The sequence below is a fragment of the Sipha flava genome, unplaced genomic scaffold (assembly GCF_003268045.1).
Source record: "Sipha flava isolate LNK unplaced genomic scaffold, YSA_version1 163_pilon_pilon, whole genome shotgun sequence".
In the NCBI taxonomy this organism is placed as follows: Eukaryota; Metazoa; Arthropoda; class Insecta; order Hemiptera; family Aphididae; genus Sipha; species Sipha flava.
Window position 1 is genome coordinate 868,296 of NW_020271821.1, and position 18,736 is coordinate 887,031.

The 18,736-nt window shown below is 30.0% G+C and overlaps 2 protein-coding genes across 2 annotated transcripts; both read right to left on the minus strand.

Moving 5' to 3' along the window:
• Positions 1 to 1,929: 1,929 nt before the first annotated feature.
• Positions 1,930 to 2,464, minus strand: LOC112679506. Its single transcript, XM_025549330.1, has 2 exons — positions 2,313 to 2,464; positions 1,930 to 2,134 (listed from the first exon to the last, which is right to left on the minus strand). Exons 1-2 carry the CDS (start codon positions 2,462 to 2,464, stop codon positions 1,930 to 1,932), a joined length of 357 nt encoding a protein of 118 aa, XP_025405115.1.
• An 8,377-nt stretch (positions 2,465 to 10,841) lies between these two features.
• On the minus strand, positions 10,842 to 17,613 carry LOC112679485 (ubiquitin-conjugating enzyme E2 R2). The gene is made up of 5 exons (XM_025549306.1): positions 16,183 to 17,613; positions 14,179 to 14,265; positions 12,467 to 12,564; positions 11,472 to 11,606; positions 10,842 to 11,394 (listed from the first exon to the last, which is right to left on the minus strand). The coding sequence occupies exons 1-5, from the start codon at positions 16,360 to 16,362 to the stop codon at positions 11,166 to 11,168; spliced, it is 729 nt and encodes a 242-aa protein (XP_025405091.1). The 5' UTR covers positions 16,363 to 17,613; the 3' UTR covers positions 10,842 to 11,165.
• Positions 17,614 to 18,736: the final 1,123 nt, after the last annotated feature.

The following is an 18,736-nucleotide window of genomic DNA, read 5'->3' on the forward strand; positions in this document are numbered from 1 at the left end:
ATACATATTTTTGTGTATGTGTGAGTCTAAGTGCACAAATATATACCCTTTTGGACCTTGCATACGTACAACAGTAATATGGTGGGATTGATAAAAAAAACCGCGTAAAATTACTAACGCTGTGTACCTACTGTTTAGACGCGTGTTGAGATTGTGCAACGCGATTGGATTTTTATAATTAGCAATTATGGTAGCTATACAGGGTAAACTACAATGTTTTCCAGCTTATTCCAATAAAAATTGAGAAATATGGTGTGGCACACACAGTATGTATTACTTATAAGTTTTTTCATAATTAAAAGCTATAGTAAAATATTTTATGATACATTCCCACAAAGTAAAACTTTCACGTACACATACTAAAATACATACATAGGTAGTACATAAAAATTATTTGATTACGAGTTATTACTGTATAAATATGGGATGTGTACATTAATTACAGTAATGATTTGTTCAACATTTTTTATCATATAAAGACTTATCATTTTTTATTGCATTTGTACTATAAGTACATTTATGACTAGTGCCTGTACGTTTGTGTAAGTGTCCTTCTTTGAATACTTTGAATATCGTATAATATAATTAAATTTATTTATTTTTTTTTAATTTCGATTGAAAATAAGCGGGAGAAATAAATTGGATACGAGTTAAGCCACAAAGTTCACAATATTGTTCCTAAAATATGACAAGTTTTGCTCCCGCGAATGTTCGTTGCTTAGAGGTAAACACACTCAGTGGCGTAAGTTAAATTTTCTTATGGGGTCGCGGTACTAAACATAAAACGTGTAAAATGCTCAATAGATCGCGTTATGCACAGCATCTATTTCTCTACGTTTTTAACCACGCCTATTGTTTCGCATTTCGTGATTCATGACCACGCGTGAAAGCCTGGATTGGGAGCGAGTAATTATTGTTTCACGGACCGTCTTGTCGTACATGTTGTATTATTTTATTTTTGTGTGTAGATCTGTTGTCCGCACACGTAAATATACATAAAAAATAAAAGTTTACCAACAGATACCTATTAATGATATTATTTATACGTAAATAAATAAGTATTTTAATAGTTTAATGTTTACAAATATATAAATAATTTGAATTAATAAAATAAAACAAAAATTTCTAAATGGTTAATGCTCGTGAAAGTATAAAGGAATAATAAATAATTAATTAAATATTACATAATAATATATTACAAAATACAAAAGTTTTAAAAGAGTCTAGTTTTCTAATTTTTTTAATATGGTCATCCTGTTATAAATACCTCCTTCCATAATGTTCTCCGTAGACTGCAGATGTATAATACTGAAAATTATATGTATATAAATATGTTCTCTGTTCTTTTTAACACAGTTATTCTTCTCTGTACGTATATATATGTTAAAACTTTTATGTTCATAAATAATATATTGAATGTAATTCTTAAAACTAAAAAAATGTTATTTACTTTACGGTTACTATGAAAACAGTGTTTAATCAAAAATATTAGTCGCCGTTTTTTGCTATTCTTATAAGCTTAAAAATTGTCTAATTATTCCACTATTATAAATAGCCAATCAATTAAAAATAAAAATTATCATGTAACACATGCTACGCGTATTTAATTTACTGCACTATATTGTAATGCATTATTTACATTTCTTGCAATTTTTAATTCTAATTATTGATATTTATATAGATTTAAATACTTTAGCTATCTTCTTCTTAACCTTTCTTCCAACTATTTGGGGTCGGTCACTCTTATCCTAAACCTTCACTCGTCTCTATTTTCTACATCACCTACGCATATCAACAGCCCTCAAATCATTCTCAATTGTATCCAACCATTTTTTTTTTTGGTCTTTTTTTTCCTTGTTTCCCTTTAACGTTAATTTTCATAGCCACTCTTACTGCTTTTGTTTCCTTTCACTTAATCACATGCCCAAATCATCTCAGTCTATTTTTTCTCATCTTGACACTATTGACACTACACCAATACTTACTTCTCATATATTCGTTCTTCATTCTATCATCTCTTGTCGCTCCACTCATCCATCTAAACATTCTCATTCCCGCAATACTCATACTCTGTTCTATTCTCCTGTCAACCACCCAACACTCTGAACCATACAGCATTGGTCTCACTACTCTCCTGTAAAATGTATTTTTTAGCCTCATCGGAATTCTCTTATCACATAAAATGTCTAACATTTCTCTCCATTTCATAATACCACACTTAATTCTATGTTTTACATCCATGCCAAAGCCCCCGTCCTTTTGTGCAGATTATCCTTAATATTTGAAGTTTTCGACTTCACTAATTACATCACCGCTTATTGTCATTGATCTCTATACCCTCAACTTTTTGATATTTTCCTCCAAAGGCATACTCTATGTACTCTGTTTTATTTTTACTTATTATCAATTCCTTTCCTTCTAGGGCTAACCTCCAATCATCCAATCTATTATTATCTTCTTCCATATTTTTTCCTACCAAAATCATAGGCGCAATTTAGAGGAGGGGCTTGTGTGTGCTTAGCACCCCCATTTTTAAAATTAGCGCTCCCAAATGTGTTCATGATAATTTACATTTAAATACTCATTACTCATTATGTATAGAAAAACCGAGTTTTTATTGTATAAATATATAAATTTATTATTTAAATAATGATGGTGGAAGTTCGTCCTTCGTCTTTTCGGTCCTCGAACTGGATAATATAAATAGGTGGGATACCAGATTTTGAAATTCCTAAACTTAAATACTTAAATACGTTACTCGATTTTTACCATGGTTTACAACATTAATTAGTTTTAAATATATTTTAAATCGTGGCTGGTACGTTTTAAACATTTAAAACGTTTATTTTCTTTTATTTTTTTTTATGAAGAACGCCCTGTCGTACGAAGTCGTAAATATAATCAAGCAATATAGATTCGATTCATAATGTTCACTACGGTAACATATTTGATACATATTAATTATCAGTACCCATACGTATTCAAATTACGAAGCCGATGGTCGATAAGTAAAAGGGAAATGAAACCATGCACTTTCGCACAAGGTCTCGTACAAGTTCTATACCGACTGCTCCTACTGCTGCAGCAGCAATGACCATGTTATGGACGTTTATAACTTTTTAAAGCATTATAAATATACATACCGTTTTATAAACATTATCTTCTATCGTGTGCGCACAGGAAAACGTCAATTTGCGTACCTATTCGATATGTGTTATGTAATATTATGTACACATTCACTATACACTATAAGTACATTATATATCTTTTTGCGGACCTCTGTCGAAGGATTTCCCGGGGACGCGCCAAACATGGTTCGTATTTATAGTCCAATACCATAGTTAGATCGCGTAATGTAGTAATCGGTTTCCCAAATTCCTATTTGGGTGTTAACGAACACACGCTCTGCTATGTAGTGTCGTATAGTTCAACAGGTATCATTAAATCAGATATTACAATACAGCCTATTATCATTGATTATAAATACTTATATTTATAATTAATGCTATTACATATTGAAAGAGTTATGAACTGCTGTAAAATCATATTAATTATATTTTGCAAAACGCGTATAAAATACTAACTTCTCTATCCTCTCAAAAAAAAAAAAAAAAATGTAATTCTTAAAAACTATTACCGTGTAGTCAACGGAAACTTTGTAGTCAATACAAATTGTCCATATATAAGCTACATACCTTATATTATTTTAAATTTCATCATCATCATCTATGATGTAAATATATCAAATAAATATCAGTAGGTATATATATATACACAACAAGGTTTTCACTGTTAACACGATTTAGATTAAAAATGGAAAGATACAAAAGTAGTAAAATTAACGCAATAATTTAATGCCAATACAATAATATAATTGTATGCGTTACATCTAGAATCTAAGCTATATTCATGCAGAATACTTTTATATTTATTAGAGGGACACGTTTCCACCAAAAGTTCAGATTTCTCATTTCCACCAAAACAATTTCTATTACAAAATCCATACGTTAAACGTATTTAGCACAATATTATCAATATTATTTGTTTTAAGTAGGTATTAATATGGTCTTTATTAAACTCTGTAATGAATTAAATTTTGTTGCCTTGTTTTAACATTCAAATAAAATACGATTGTAATTACTTAATAACTCCCCACCAGTACTTTTGCAGTTTAGTCAATTTTATACCTAAGTAAATAAAAACTATTATAAGAAAATACTATGACACACCATTGCCAGCAGAAGAGGAAACTGTATTTCGCTATGGTATATCAAAAATAATACCCCATATAATAAATGATAATAAATGATATCCGCACTCTTCTCCTGGCATAATAAATCTCACCACATTCATCCATAAATCATACTATAGTCTTATTTTCTGGTAGGTCCCACCTTACCGTATAGGTTTAATTTTTCCGTCTAGATAACCATCGATTTTCATCGAAATATACATTTTTTGTCAAAGATTATATTCTAATTTCTTTTTAATCAAATAAAAAATTGTATGCACAAATGTGTGACAATACTTACGCAATTGATCATAGACGATTGATTAATTGTCGATAATTGATCAATCGCTTTAAGCGTAGGTCACACTAGGCTGTTTACCAGCTGTTGTGATCCGATCACATTGTGACAACTACTCATTAGTTTGCTATTTGCTATCACCAAGCATGTCGTCGTGGGTTCCTATAAAAAAACAACTAATTAAGCGGTTATTAGGGAAGGCTGCGATAGAGGTGTTATTTATATTTATAAATGCTTAAAAAATATCTTCAAGACTTTTTAGACCGGAAAGAAGAATACATAAAAACATGTAGAAATGGTTTAAGAATTAAGACCCTTTAATTTCAAGAATTATTGGATTATTATTGTTGAATCTTTTTAATTAAAAAACATAATACCGTATTCTACTATTAAATATTAAATAAAGTTGCAACCTAACTCCGAGATATTTCGCAATTGGAAATAGTTTTAGTTCTCCAATGTCATTGCTAAGAGTACCGCACAACTTCATTTCATTGGTTTTATTAGAAATAATTGTTGCTAATAAATAACAAAATCAGCATAATTATTATGTAGTTTAATATGGACAACTAACACCAAATGGTACATATCTAATTTAAGCATTTAAAAAAATAATTCATAAAACATTAAAAATAGATATTTTATATTATATTTTTTTGAACATAATTTATGTAGATATAAATAAGTAGTGATGCACAACAATATAATTTTTCGAAATCGATATTAATTCATTACAATTTCTATTTCTATTTAAATTTCGACAGTAAATCAATGTCAAAGAACGATAAACCCCAACGATAAGCAATACTTATTTGAATTATTTAATATTTAATTTTTTAATAACTTAGTAAACAGTTTGTCTGATAATACCCACATCATTGTACATCACTGTGATAGAGTTTGATTAGTTTAATTTTTCATCAATTCATAATTTCATTAATTTACTCATTATTATCATATATTTGTATTGTATTACTTATGTTAATACATAATTGGAAGTGATTTTAATGTAGTATTATAGTGATGATACTACTGATCTGGAGACTATAATTCAGTGCATATTTTAACTAATGTACTGGGCAACATAATTGTCGCCTGGTAAATATTTTTTGTCGCCTAGAAGATATCTTTTATTATTTAATTATTTATTTATTATTAATTTGTTAAGCTTGATTTTGTTATTTTTATATCATTTTAGTTGACGATTTGAAGTAAACATTAATTATATTGATTATCAGGATATCTACAATGGAAAATGAATAAAAAAAACATACGATATTAACATACGCGCTCGCAGGGGGGCCAAAGAGGCCATTGCCCCTACTGGGATTTTTGTTTCAAAACTATTGTCAATGTAATACCACGCATATTAATTATAACATAATTTTATTGAGATACATTTATGAAATTTAGTAAAATGTATTCAATTTTTAGATAATCTAAAATATATATCTTGAACATATTTATTAGTTTACAATATTTACAAATGACTGCATATCGCTTAAAAATTTTAAATTCTCCTGAGTACCGATTTCTATGGTATTTGATTTTGTTCTCATATATTTTTAGATACACGTTGATTTGGCCCTTAGAATTTTAATCTTGCCCCGGGTGGGATTTTATCCTCCGGGCGTGCTTGGATATTGTATTATATATATATTTATACCATTACGAGTTAGGATGGTAGGATGTTATTAGAGTTTCTAAGCTTTGAAAAACTTTCTAACACTGGCGTTTTTTTTCTTATAGGTTTTTCATAGTTTGTTGACGTTGATTTGATCGATTTTATCTGCGCAGACATCTTTTTTGGTCGTCCAGAGAAAATTTCTTAAGATATCCACTGCTATAATTATGTATGGAAAATGTTACTTTAACATAGATAATGATCATAATATATAAACTCTAAATCTTAAACGGAAAAAATACTATTTACACAAATCAGGTTAAAATGTTTGTAAGATAATTTTTTCGGCCACATAAAGGTATTTTATTTTACTGTTTTACACTTAGAAATGAAATTAATAATTTGTGTACCTACAGCACAATTGTCTGGTACGTGATTCCCTTCTGATTTAACAAGTTGATTATTATTTTATATTAATTTTAAATCATTTAATCATTATTTGTAAATTAGCATAATATGCCTACGGTTACTCGTGATTACATTAATATTTTCCAACATTAAATATGTACTTTAAATAGTGTTATGATAATAATAATAATAATAATAATATATATCATTTTCGATGGCGTTGTCGCAGAAGCTTTCACCCGTATTCGAAGTCCTAGGTCCAATAACCGGTTTTGACAACCGTGGCAAAGGGATTTGAAAAATATCAGAAACAAATGAATATTTATTTAATATGGGGAAAAATTGAATATTGTCTTTGGCGGAAAACGGCAATGTCCCTTCCATTCGGAGACTAAACAAATCCAATCACCTATTTTATCTTTGTGAAATGTTAATCTTTAATTTAGAGGTTCGATACTCAAACCCCGTAGCTTCTTATATTATCGGGATCGTGTCGATATCGCTTCCTGACATCGATTGTGTACAATACAATAACAAGCAATGATCGGAATAGGAAGGACGTAGTTATATTATGCTATAAATACCATAGGTCTTGTAATATTAGTGAATTTAAATATTTCACGTTGGCTACCAACACGTGCGCACAGGGGCAGCTCTGCTGCCGCAGCAGGGTGTGCTCTTGCTGCCCTTGGATGGTTTAAATATACTTGTAAGAGCCGAACAATCCAAGCCTGGCTACCATATAATGCTCAATAAAAAATAAGTTGGCTAACCGAAAAATGTATTCAATTATCAAACTAATATTTACTGAATTTAAATAGGTTAGGTTAGAAAATACAGTCACTACAGGCTTCTGCAGTATACTACAGTCACGTACCTATAGGCCGTTTGTATGAAAAAAAAAAAAATGGGCCGGTAAAAATATTCGTTGCTCCCGACTTGAAATTTTGCGCCTATGGCTACCAAGCCTAAATTTCAACACAAAATTGTATCACTTGTGTACCGTGAGAGAACTCATCAAATGTTTTATATATTTGAAAAAATTATGTAAATTTTATAATTTTTTATATAAGACATTTGTTTGTTCATTTGCCGTTAGCAAAAAATTGGTTTGGTATACGGAGAAAAATTGAAAAATATGCATGTTATGCAAAAGTAAATATAGTAAGGGTCAATGGCACTGAACTTTTAAAATTTTACTCGGGTCAAATAAAAATATAACGGCCTCAAGCTTATATTTTTATTTCAGTAGAAAAATAATTTGTGTTCTCAAATTACAAGTATTAAGCATGATTTATACTAGTCAAACACGTACCGTACCGTTCCGCAAAATATTTTATTATGTGTTTTAATTTAGATAATTTACATTTGAACGTTTCCGTTACGTTCATACACGTACACCGATCCGACAAGAGTCCATCCGGCATTCCTCGCGAGGTCAGAATATTGCAGTGTGTAAACCATAGATTAGTCCCCATTATCCCCGGCCTCATTTTAAAAATGTGATCAGTCCGCGGCCTGACCTAAGCATAAGGTTCGGCGTCACTGATGAGAGTACCCTAGTACTCTCATGATGGCTGCATACTACTTGCGTCCCAAAATAAGGTATAATGAGCAGGTGATAAATTTGACCGGTAACTTGCGTTCCGATATCGGGACGCAAGTCGGCTATCAATATGCTTTTATCTGTGGTATTTATCGAAAACTAGTCAAATTTACTGTATTGGTCCAATACATTTAATGAATTGTATTAACATTATGTTAGCAATAATTGTACCAGCTTTATCTGTATATTACACTCGTATATCACAACTTGTTAGATTTTACAGACTCCAGGCACCAAGTAGACCGATTAGACGATTTTTTTTACATCTAACCTAGCCATTTTCTACTCATAATTTATTTCATACCAATATATGTATTTTTTTAATATTTTGAATTTTATACCGATATATATTTTTTTATACATCCAATATCCATGTATTTATGAGAAATGACAAATAGTAAACAATAGATATTTTCCCGATCAAATAATCGATGTTTCTACTATCGATTATTGGGATGCAACTAGGTTATTAAAAAAATTATACTGGCACGCAAGTAGGTTATGGCCTGTTACCTACCTTTTTGATCGGGATGCAACTTACATATTAAATCAAATTTGGTACAAAAATAGATTGCACCCAGTGCCGTCCCAAGGTTTTTTGGAGCCAGTGGCAAATTTATTTGGGGGCCCTTGGACCATAACAATTAGATATGATAAATAAAATATTCACTGAGAATAACAAAAATCTTGAAAACGTACTTTTTCAAACTTAAACCAATCAAGCTCATTTAAATTTATGTACTCACATAATAGAATTGAATATTATTCATATTACTTATAATTTAATCGCTCAATGTAATCGAACAAGTCGCTACACGCTCCCATGCGCGCGACTTTAATCGCCGACACACACCGTGTTAAATTTCTCAGTGTAATCGAGGCCTTGTTATTAATTATTATACATTAAGATTTAATGGGGGTCCCCTAAAAAATATCCCAACAATGGAGCCTGGGGCAAAATGGTCCCGTTGCCCCCTCCCCTCTGAACGGCCCTGTATGCACCGTTCATGATAGCTTGTCAACGTGTTAAGCGTGCGGGACATTTTAACACATATACACGCCAATTGGACGCGTGCAATAACAAAAACGAGATTAATATAAAAGATACATTTTACTATAGATAAACATATAATATTATTATACATTCACACAGCATATTATATATAGACATTAAACGTGATTACATCACGTATTCATTAACAGTTTTTTTATAAATTTCAAACTTTGGCGTTCACTTTACGTACAAAAATTAGGATAATTATTCTACCGATATACAAATATGATATATTAAATAATTATTAATCCGTATAGAATTTTAACAGCAAAAAATTAGTTAAAAATTAATTAAAACTAAACGTTTAAATTTATTTATATAATAACATTATATTAAATTTTATTGTATTTTTTTCAAGGGCCTCGACAGTCCTTGCTTTTAACACTCGCTGTTGACCGTCAAGTCTACACGCATAACTAGTGATTAAAAAAGCGGCAAATTAACTAGTGACAATAACATCACAAATCACAATAATATCAATGTTTTCCGGAACGTTAAATTCAAATTACAAACACGTATAAAATATCAATTTTTTTCAACAACTACAACAATTTCGATTGACAAGCACTGAAAACCATCAACCCCAACAGGACATCGGATCTCGGATGTTACGTCAATAATTACTTTATATTGTTTTCAAACGCATGCGCAACACAAATGATCCTCGATTGCACAAACATGACCATTTTCAATGATTGTATAAAATGTATGGGGTAAAATGTATCATTCTTGTTTATATTTACGACGATAGCAAGTATTCAAAACACCAGTCATAAATTATGTTCACGAATTTAAAAATAACAATTGGGAAATTATATAATCTGTGCCGCAGCTGTATTAAGTGTTAGTATTGGCTAATGATACAATGAAAACACCATTGTAAATTCTAATATACCTACAAAACAATGTTAACATTTCTTAATACAAAATTGTTAACTTGTGTAGCTTATTATAATATATTACTTTTTAACCAAATTTTAAGTATTTTCACCAAAATACAGTTTCAGATATTTTAAAAAATAATTGTACTTGTCACATTATATGAAATTATTTGTTCAATTGTAATAAGAAAAAACGTGTAATCTTCTTATCTGTATAATTAAATAAAATTATATTACCCTATAAATAACAAGTATCAAGTCATATAGATCAATCGTGAACAATTTAAGCACAAATTATAAATACATTGAGATACTCATAAGTTTCATATTAAATAATTTTGTTTTAGAATTTCTCAATTTTTTCTAAAGCCAATTTTAATAGTAACAAAATAGAATTAGACAATTAAAAATCTATTACACAATCAAAATAATAAAGTGAGAAAAATTAATTTAAATAAAGTCATATTCACTTTAAAAACTTTCTTGATTTTAATCTATTACCAGTAATTAGAAAGTATGTAAAACAATTAACATAAAAGTTAAATTTACCATTAATACAATTAAATCAATACCACATTAATTAATAATGAATAAACATCTGGATGCATTTACTGTCAACATTCAGACACAAGGAGAAAATAAAATAAAACATTGAATTAACTAACAGTAGCAGCCTAAATGATAAGTTTAAAGACAAGGGGTTAAACAAGAAAAAGCTAAAAACTAAGTCAACAGAAAGTATGATGTTATTAATATATATTTTTAATAGTTGTTTATTATATCAAATGTACACAGTTAACGCATCAAAATTGAAAGAAAGAAAAAAAAATATATATATATATGAAGTCTACTATGTATAAGAGACTGCAAGATATAAGAACAATGTCAACAATTACTGTTTCAATTTTTTAGATCACATGCAAAGACCATTACTCACCACAGAGCATTAAACCCATCAGTTTAAGTTACTTTGTCTAATGCAGACAAATGTTCATTCATATTTATTAAGTCAGGTTTTTAAATATTGTTTAATTTGTTGTAAATGCCTAACAGTCATTTGGTTTCATGATTCACCATTGCCACTATCAGTAGCATCATCCTGATACTCATCTTCAGAATTTGCATCAGATTCTACATCTAAATCATAGTCTTCCACATAAAAATCACTGTCCATTGCAGCAGCTGAAGTCGAAGAACGAGCAGTGGAACTCACTTTACAATAATCTTCTAATGTTAGTGGAACCACGACACCATCTCTTTCAGCCTCTAATCGACCACTAACCACTTGTTTTCTGAAATAATATGAACGACTTAGTAAAATCTCAATCATTTATTTATATATTAAAAAGTAGCAATAACAATGACATACTTGATAATATTTTCATATTCTTTATCTTTGCCTTTTGAATCTTTCCATCGTCTGTACATGATGGAAGCATCTACATTAGCAGGACTGAATGTATTTGGTTCATTCAGAAGAGAAATCACAGAGAGTAATACTGTCCTATTAATACATGAAAATCATATGATATAAATAAGTCATTTTATAATATATTTTATTTAAAATAGATAAAATTCATAAAATTGAATACTTAAATTGTAAAACTTTTTTACATTTAAAACTTTAGTACACATTTGAAATTTTTTTGCCAGAATTCTGATGATAGAGCTCTATCATGCACTTTACATATAAGCAAATATATGTTACTTTTCTTTCATTTCTCTCTCTGACAAATATTTTTCCAGAGAACTCTTGTATATACTCTGTTCTTAACTCTGTAATTTGTTTCCAACATCCAGTTTTTTGATTATCTCTCTAGAGTTATACTAGACAATAAGTGATAATGACTACTGAACAACTATATAATTTTCTTTATAAATATTTAATTAAAATAGTCCATGAATTCATAGGTAATAGTAATAGGTGAATTAATATGTCTGTTCAAACTCTGGTTCAAATCAGAACGGCAGATGCAATTTTTTCTTTATTATCATTTAATCAAGAACAAAATAAAAATAAACAAGCAGTGTATAAACAATTTTTTTATAAAAGGCTAAAAAGTAAATTTTATAAGAAAATTAATTCAACATTTAAATTTAATGAACCAGGAATGTACAAATAAATATTTACTAGGACAGTAGATAGTAGGTACATTAATAAGGTAGTATCAAACTATCAACTATCACTATCAAAATTTCACTAGGACAGCGACTCATGTTAACACATCGCTTCTGGTTATCTAGTTATCACTGATAGCTATTCTTAGAGTTCTAACAATAAAAATATAGAGTGTGCAAAGGTCTTTAAAGTGTAAGTGAACAATATCTAAAAATTGTACACTATAATATATTTTCATTAGTTACCTGACACTTTGGGTAGGATTCCACCTTTCACATGGTAACTCTCCAGATTGTGGATCATCTATTGGTGGATGAAGAATTGAAATACATAAATCACCATTCTAAAAAAAAAAAAATATATATAAAACAATAAACCAAACCTTGACCTAAAAAAATAATTATTATTTATGCTTATCTAACAATTTGGTAATTAAATTATTTCGTATAGGTATATTAATTTTTTTAAACAGAAGATTATTTTGAACAAATAGATAATTGTAAAATGAATAAATAAAGACTCAAATAGCCAATATTTTAGTTATTTTTATTTATTTATTTAGTAATACTTTTATCAATAACATTATTATATATTCAATTTAATTTTAAAATTATAATAAAATAATGCGATTAATTATTGGTGAAGACAGTATTTATGAAGTTAAAAATTAAATAAACCTAATATGAAGATGTGCTAACTGATATATCAATATAAAATCATACATTATTATTAATTTTATTTAATCATAACCTTCTATTTATGTAATAATAATAAAGTTCTATAGAATTTTAAACAATTTAAATGGGTATTGCTTAGCAAAAAAATGACCTTCTTTACAAACGAATAAATATTGAACTCTTTCGGGGCCACAAACAAAATCCTACTTATCATTTTAATATGATCACCTTGATGTTACAACTAAACAGGTATTTTCTTAAGGAGTAATAGGCTTAATAGAACTGATTTGTTCTTTAAAAGGAAAGAACTTGGCAGTGACCTCTTAGATTTATGTGACTTTCCTCACATTTGACCCTGACATGTAGAGCAATAAAATAACATTATTACATAAAAAAAAGGATTTAACAATTATCAATTATTTTAATTTAAAAAATAATTTTATTATAATTCCAATAAATTATGTTATTATTATGAAGTATAATCAAATAGTTTAAATGATACCTTTAATGTACCTACATATAAATTATTTCCAGTAAGGTAAACATGAAAATGAATATCCCATCAAACATATTGAATTTTTTCTTTAAAATGTTTGTAGACCCAAAAGAAACGCAAATATTTATAAATATGACTAAGCATAACATTTTGTATAATCCCCCTAATACCAACATTTTTAAATATTAAAAATTAGAATTTAGGTTTTAATACTTATATTATTAAAAGTAAAAAAAATTAAAAAGGTTTACGCAATCGAATTGAAACATATTAAATATCCAAGAAATATTTATTTGTAATATTAATTAAATACACAATAATTTAATTTAAGTAAGTATAATACATTTAAATATTCTTAATGTTTAATATGCAAAAACAAAGACAATAACAAATTTCTGTATACACCTAAAACGTCATAAGTGTAAGTTACAAATTAACATTTTGTATAATCAATACAGTTTTGTACTAGTTACTTTAAATCAAAATGACCTTTCAAAAAAAAAAAATTAATACCGAGAACATTTTCTATAATCTGAATATTATATTCCGTAATACTACTCTTTTATTTTTTCTTAAATCTTAAATTATTTGAATAAGGCTATGAGTGCCAAGTTTATATATATATACACACACTCACATATATCATATTTTAAAAAAAAAAACTATATCCAGCACTAAAAACTATAAATAATTTTTTTACTTTAAATATTTTTAAATCTATAACATAAAAATTTAGTATAATGTATGATATACTCTTGTACTTAGATTTGAATAATATACATACCTCGTATACATTAGGATGCCATACTTTAGTCAGAAATCTAATTGTAGGTGGAGAATATGGATAATCTGCTGGAAACTTCATGTATGCCTACAAAAATAATAAATAAATTTTTACGTTATTTAATAATATAAAATGACCATCTAAAATATTTCACTAGATAAAATTCAAAAGTAGGAAGTTTAAATTTAAAATACTTGAATGTCAATGGAGATCAAATACAACAATACCTAATAAAATGAGAAAAATTTAAATGATAGAAATATTGTTTTGTATATTCTAGGCATGAAGTTTTTATCTATATAAACATAACAATTTTATAGCACAAATATTTGTATGAAATATTGTGAAAAATAATTCAAAAGAACAATTTATAAAAGCAAGTTTATATAATTTTATCACTTTTATTATTATATAAATACACACAGAATTGTTATTTGATGCTATCAATATTTAACTTAATATATAATATAGCAGCTAAAAGACTATTAACTGAAAAATATAACTGATATAAATACAATTTAAGATTAATGGACATATTTTATGAAAAATATTTTTCAAAAACAATATAAAGATTTAGCTTGTTTTTGATTTTTTGGGATTATGAGATTCAGTTTATACACTTATGATTATACACACATAACATATATAGGAGTAATACTTATGACAGTAAAGTATTTTTAAAAATAATTTACTTATCTTTATATTCTTCAAAACAAGAATATAGAAAAAATAAATGTACTTTGTTCATAATTATTATTTATACCATTAAAACATTTGTACTTATAAAAAATGATGCAAGAATAGTTTTTAGGAAAATATGTTAATAATCCTATTCAGTAAATACCACATGAATGACCCTTTCTTTTTATGTATGTATGAATTTTAAAGAAAAATTTGTAAAATGTAAGGTTGTTCAAATTAAAAATTTTTTCATACAGATTTATGTGTAATTATTTATAATAATATATCGAACAATATATACTTAAACACAATGCAAAATATAATAAAAAACCATAAAACTCAAATAATTATATCATCTAAAAAAATTATTTTTCTGTAATTAAGTAGACATAAAAATATCCAACAGATAAAAATGTTCATCCCCTTAATAAGCAATTATATCCCTTTAATAAAGATAAAGTAAATAAGGACATATCAATGGCTAAGAGGCCAAAAGTTGTAGCTCTATTTTGTTTCAAAATCGTTTTATAAGTCCATAGTGTAAATCTGGATTGTATTTTCCATTAGGTAGAATATTTTAAGTGAAATATTACTGTAAACATGTTTTTTTGATACTATAATTTTTAAGTATTTAGCGCAAGATATGTTTTTTTAGTGCACACATATAACATGTCCTAATTTATTAGGACTTACAATAAATTTTGAATCTAAACATAATTATTATCTATAGTATATTATCTAAATAAAATTTTAACATTTAAAATAAGATAGGTAAAAGATAAATATTAAATTATAAATAATGTAAATTTTAATTTCAATATTTTTTTAAGTAACTAGGTACCTTGAGTATTAATTTAAAGTAAGAAAGATAACAGAAGGAATACAAGTGTCTAAGAAATTATTTTTTTTTAGTTGGTGAAATATGTAGGTCAGTGTTAGTTGTAACCTAAGTTTAGCTTAATAAAATTGTTAAATACTGTTAATTTAGCAAAAAAACAAATACCTATTTGAAAAATCAATATATATATATATATATTTAATTTATGCACATTCATCATTTGTTACAAAGAACGTAATAATTGGCATATTATCAAAAGTGTATACGATAAAAATGTGAATTAAGTAAATGGAATACGGGTGTTAAGGTTAGCAATGTTAGGCATCAACAAATTTGTATAGGAAAAATAAATGATTGTGACCTACAAAAAATAGAACAAATAGATGAAGACCCTTGGACCGATATTGCCGGTAGTCACAGGATTGTGTCTGCCGAAGACAGCTGGGTTCATAGGATACGAGCCTTGTGCAAGTTCATACAATTACCTTGAAGTATCCTCCTTGATAAAGGGTTTCTGGTGGTCCAAATATAGCCACTTCCCATTCTCTGAGATTGTCCTCGATGAGTTTTACCCGGAAACCCTCGACGGGTTCTTCTTGCAGACTTTTGTACTCGTGAGCTAGTGCTCTGTGGGCGCTTGTCGACAGATTCTGATTGTTAGCCATCAATGTGTTTGCGTACAAACTACGAACACTGAGGTCGTCGTCTGGTGGACGACCACCGCGTTAAATCGAGTATACGTACGAACGTCAGGTGTAGTAATGCGTTACGTAAAATATATGTATTATGTAGAACAAAAAAAAACGGTTCACAAAAACACGAGTGTAACGAATCAACCGACGATTAATACACTGCGCATTATTGTCGAGACACGTCGTTATTAAGTTAAAACTATTACGGTTGCAATGATTGTAAAAATCCACTATAACCGTTCACGGGGTACCGTGTCGGGAAAACGACGTATAATATTTTGTATTTATAAATTGCTGCCGTCGTAAACGTACGGTACGCGTGAGCACATATGTGTGGTATGTGTGCGTGTGTGTTGGTATTTATTTTTTTTTCCCCCTTCAGCTGATAGTAATGACGCGCCGTCTACGAAATTTATGTCTACGCGAGTTTTATTTTTAATTTATTTCGTACGATAAAACCGATTCGCGAGCACCGTTTTATACACTGCACACGCGCACTCGCCTCGCACTCACCGACAGCAGCGCGGTGCGTACACTCACACACACACACACACACACACACGCACGCACATACATACACGAACACAAGCGTCTTTGGAAGAGCGGTAAGCGGAAGAAAAACGAACGGGGAAGATTTGGAGAACAAAAAGAATAATAAAAAAAAAAAAAAAACCCGATCGACACAACAATACGGAACGAGTGCGATAACGGAGACTCCTTTATATATTTATAAGTAAAATGCGGTTAACAGGATTTTATAAAATCGAGTGTGCACACGATAGTGTATTATCACGGACTAGACGGCGGCGTAGAAGAACCTGCTGTCGCGGCGATGTGCTGCTGGTGGCGGCGGCCTTAGCTGCAGCGTAGTCGTGGTCGCGCGCGCGTGTCTCGAATCCGGACGGATTGATAGTGTCGTCGTAGCCCCGACGACGTGAAAACGGCATCGAGAGGTGAGAGCGGAACGATAGTGAGAGAGAGACAGATTTCTCGGTGATGGGAAAACAGAGCGAGATGGAAAATTTCGTGGTCCGCGTGTGCAACGCACGCACGCGCACGCTAACAATGTAACACACGAGTGGGCCGAGCGTGTAACACAATATAAACGTGTATACTCGGACGGTGCAATGCGTATCTATTTGCGTGTAATAATAATAATAATAATAATGATGATGATGATAATACGTTGTTTTGCGTTCGAGTGCAAGTGCGGGACGCGCGTGTGTTTACGTAAAACGTGCGTGACACGATACCGCGGAGTGGAAGGGGTACCTCTCTCCCGTGGCGGTCAACACGTAGCGACGGTGGCGAAGGGGGTGGAACAAGGTTGCCAGCCGACCGGTGGCGGCGAACAGCTGCGACGTCATCGCTGTGGACCGCGCACGTAAACGCGGTATCGGTGCGCTGCACGCGTCCGCGGGAACCGGGTCGCGAACCGTGCGCCCATAAACCTTAAAGGTTTATGGTCTGAAACATTGCGCCGTAAGGCAATCGCGGCCGCGTGCCCGTTGTTCCCGGAGTCGTTTCGTTTCGGCATCACGTTCGATTAGAGCCGATCGCTGATGCGTGCCGGAATAACGTCGTTCTATATACTCCGACGCGAACTATTTGCGTCTTCATCGGAAAGTTTCCTGGCAATCGTGATGCACGTGTTACGTCGCTACCGTCACACGTGTTACTGTTCTATTGTTTTTTCGTGTCACAGATTGTGGATTACAAAACAATAAGGTTTGACGATAACAACAACAACAACAACAACTCGCACGTGGCGCGTGTGACGGAACTCGAAATGTTTATTGTTCAATCTAAAATTAATCGATACCGATATAAATGTACATAGGTACTTTTATACTATACGGAATTGTGTGTAAAAACCTCAAGGCAGCGCAAAATATTTCGCTACGCAGGATTGAGATGAGATTGCGAGATCGTCTGCGTATCAGCTAATTTCCACCGGGACAAAAGTCTCCACCGGTGCTTGTCGGTAAGATCGTATGTGATATTTCTGTAAATTGTATACTTATTCGATATTTCAATGATGAAAATCGTCCTTCTACGTTATAAGGAACAGCTGAACTTGTGTTAGTATAAATAAATTATCTAGCAATATTGTCGTAGGCGTGCGAGGGGATCTATATTCGAGTGGTGCTTGCTGTACTCTTGAGCCCTATCTTAACAAAACGTGTAATTATATTTAATAAATTGTAAAGTATAAATAATCGCATAAAAATAACTTCAATTGTTTATTGTGGTATATTAGTCCCAATGAATATTTTTCCCTTGAATCTTATATTATTTATGATATTTAGTCAATTGTAGCTGTTATCATGATAAGTTTTTTCACGAA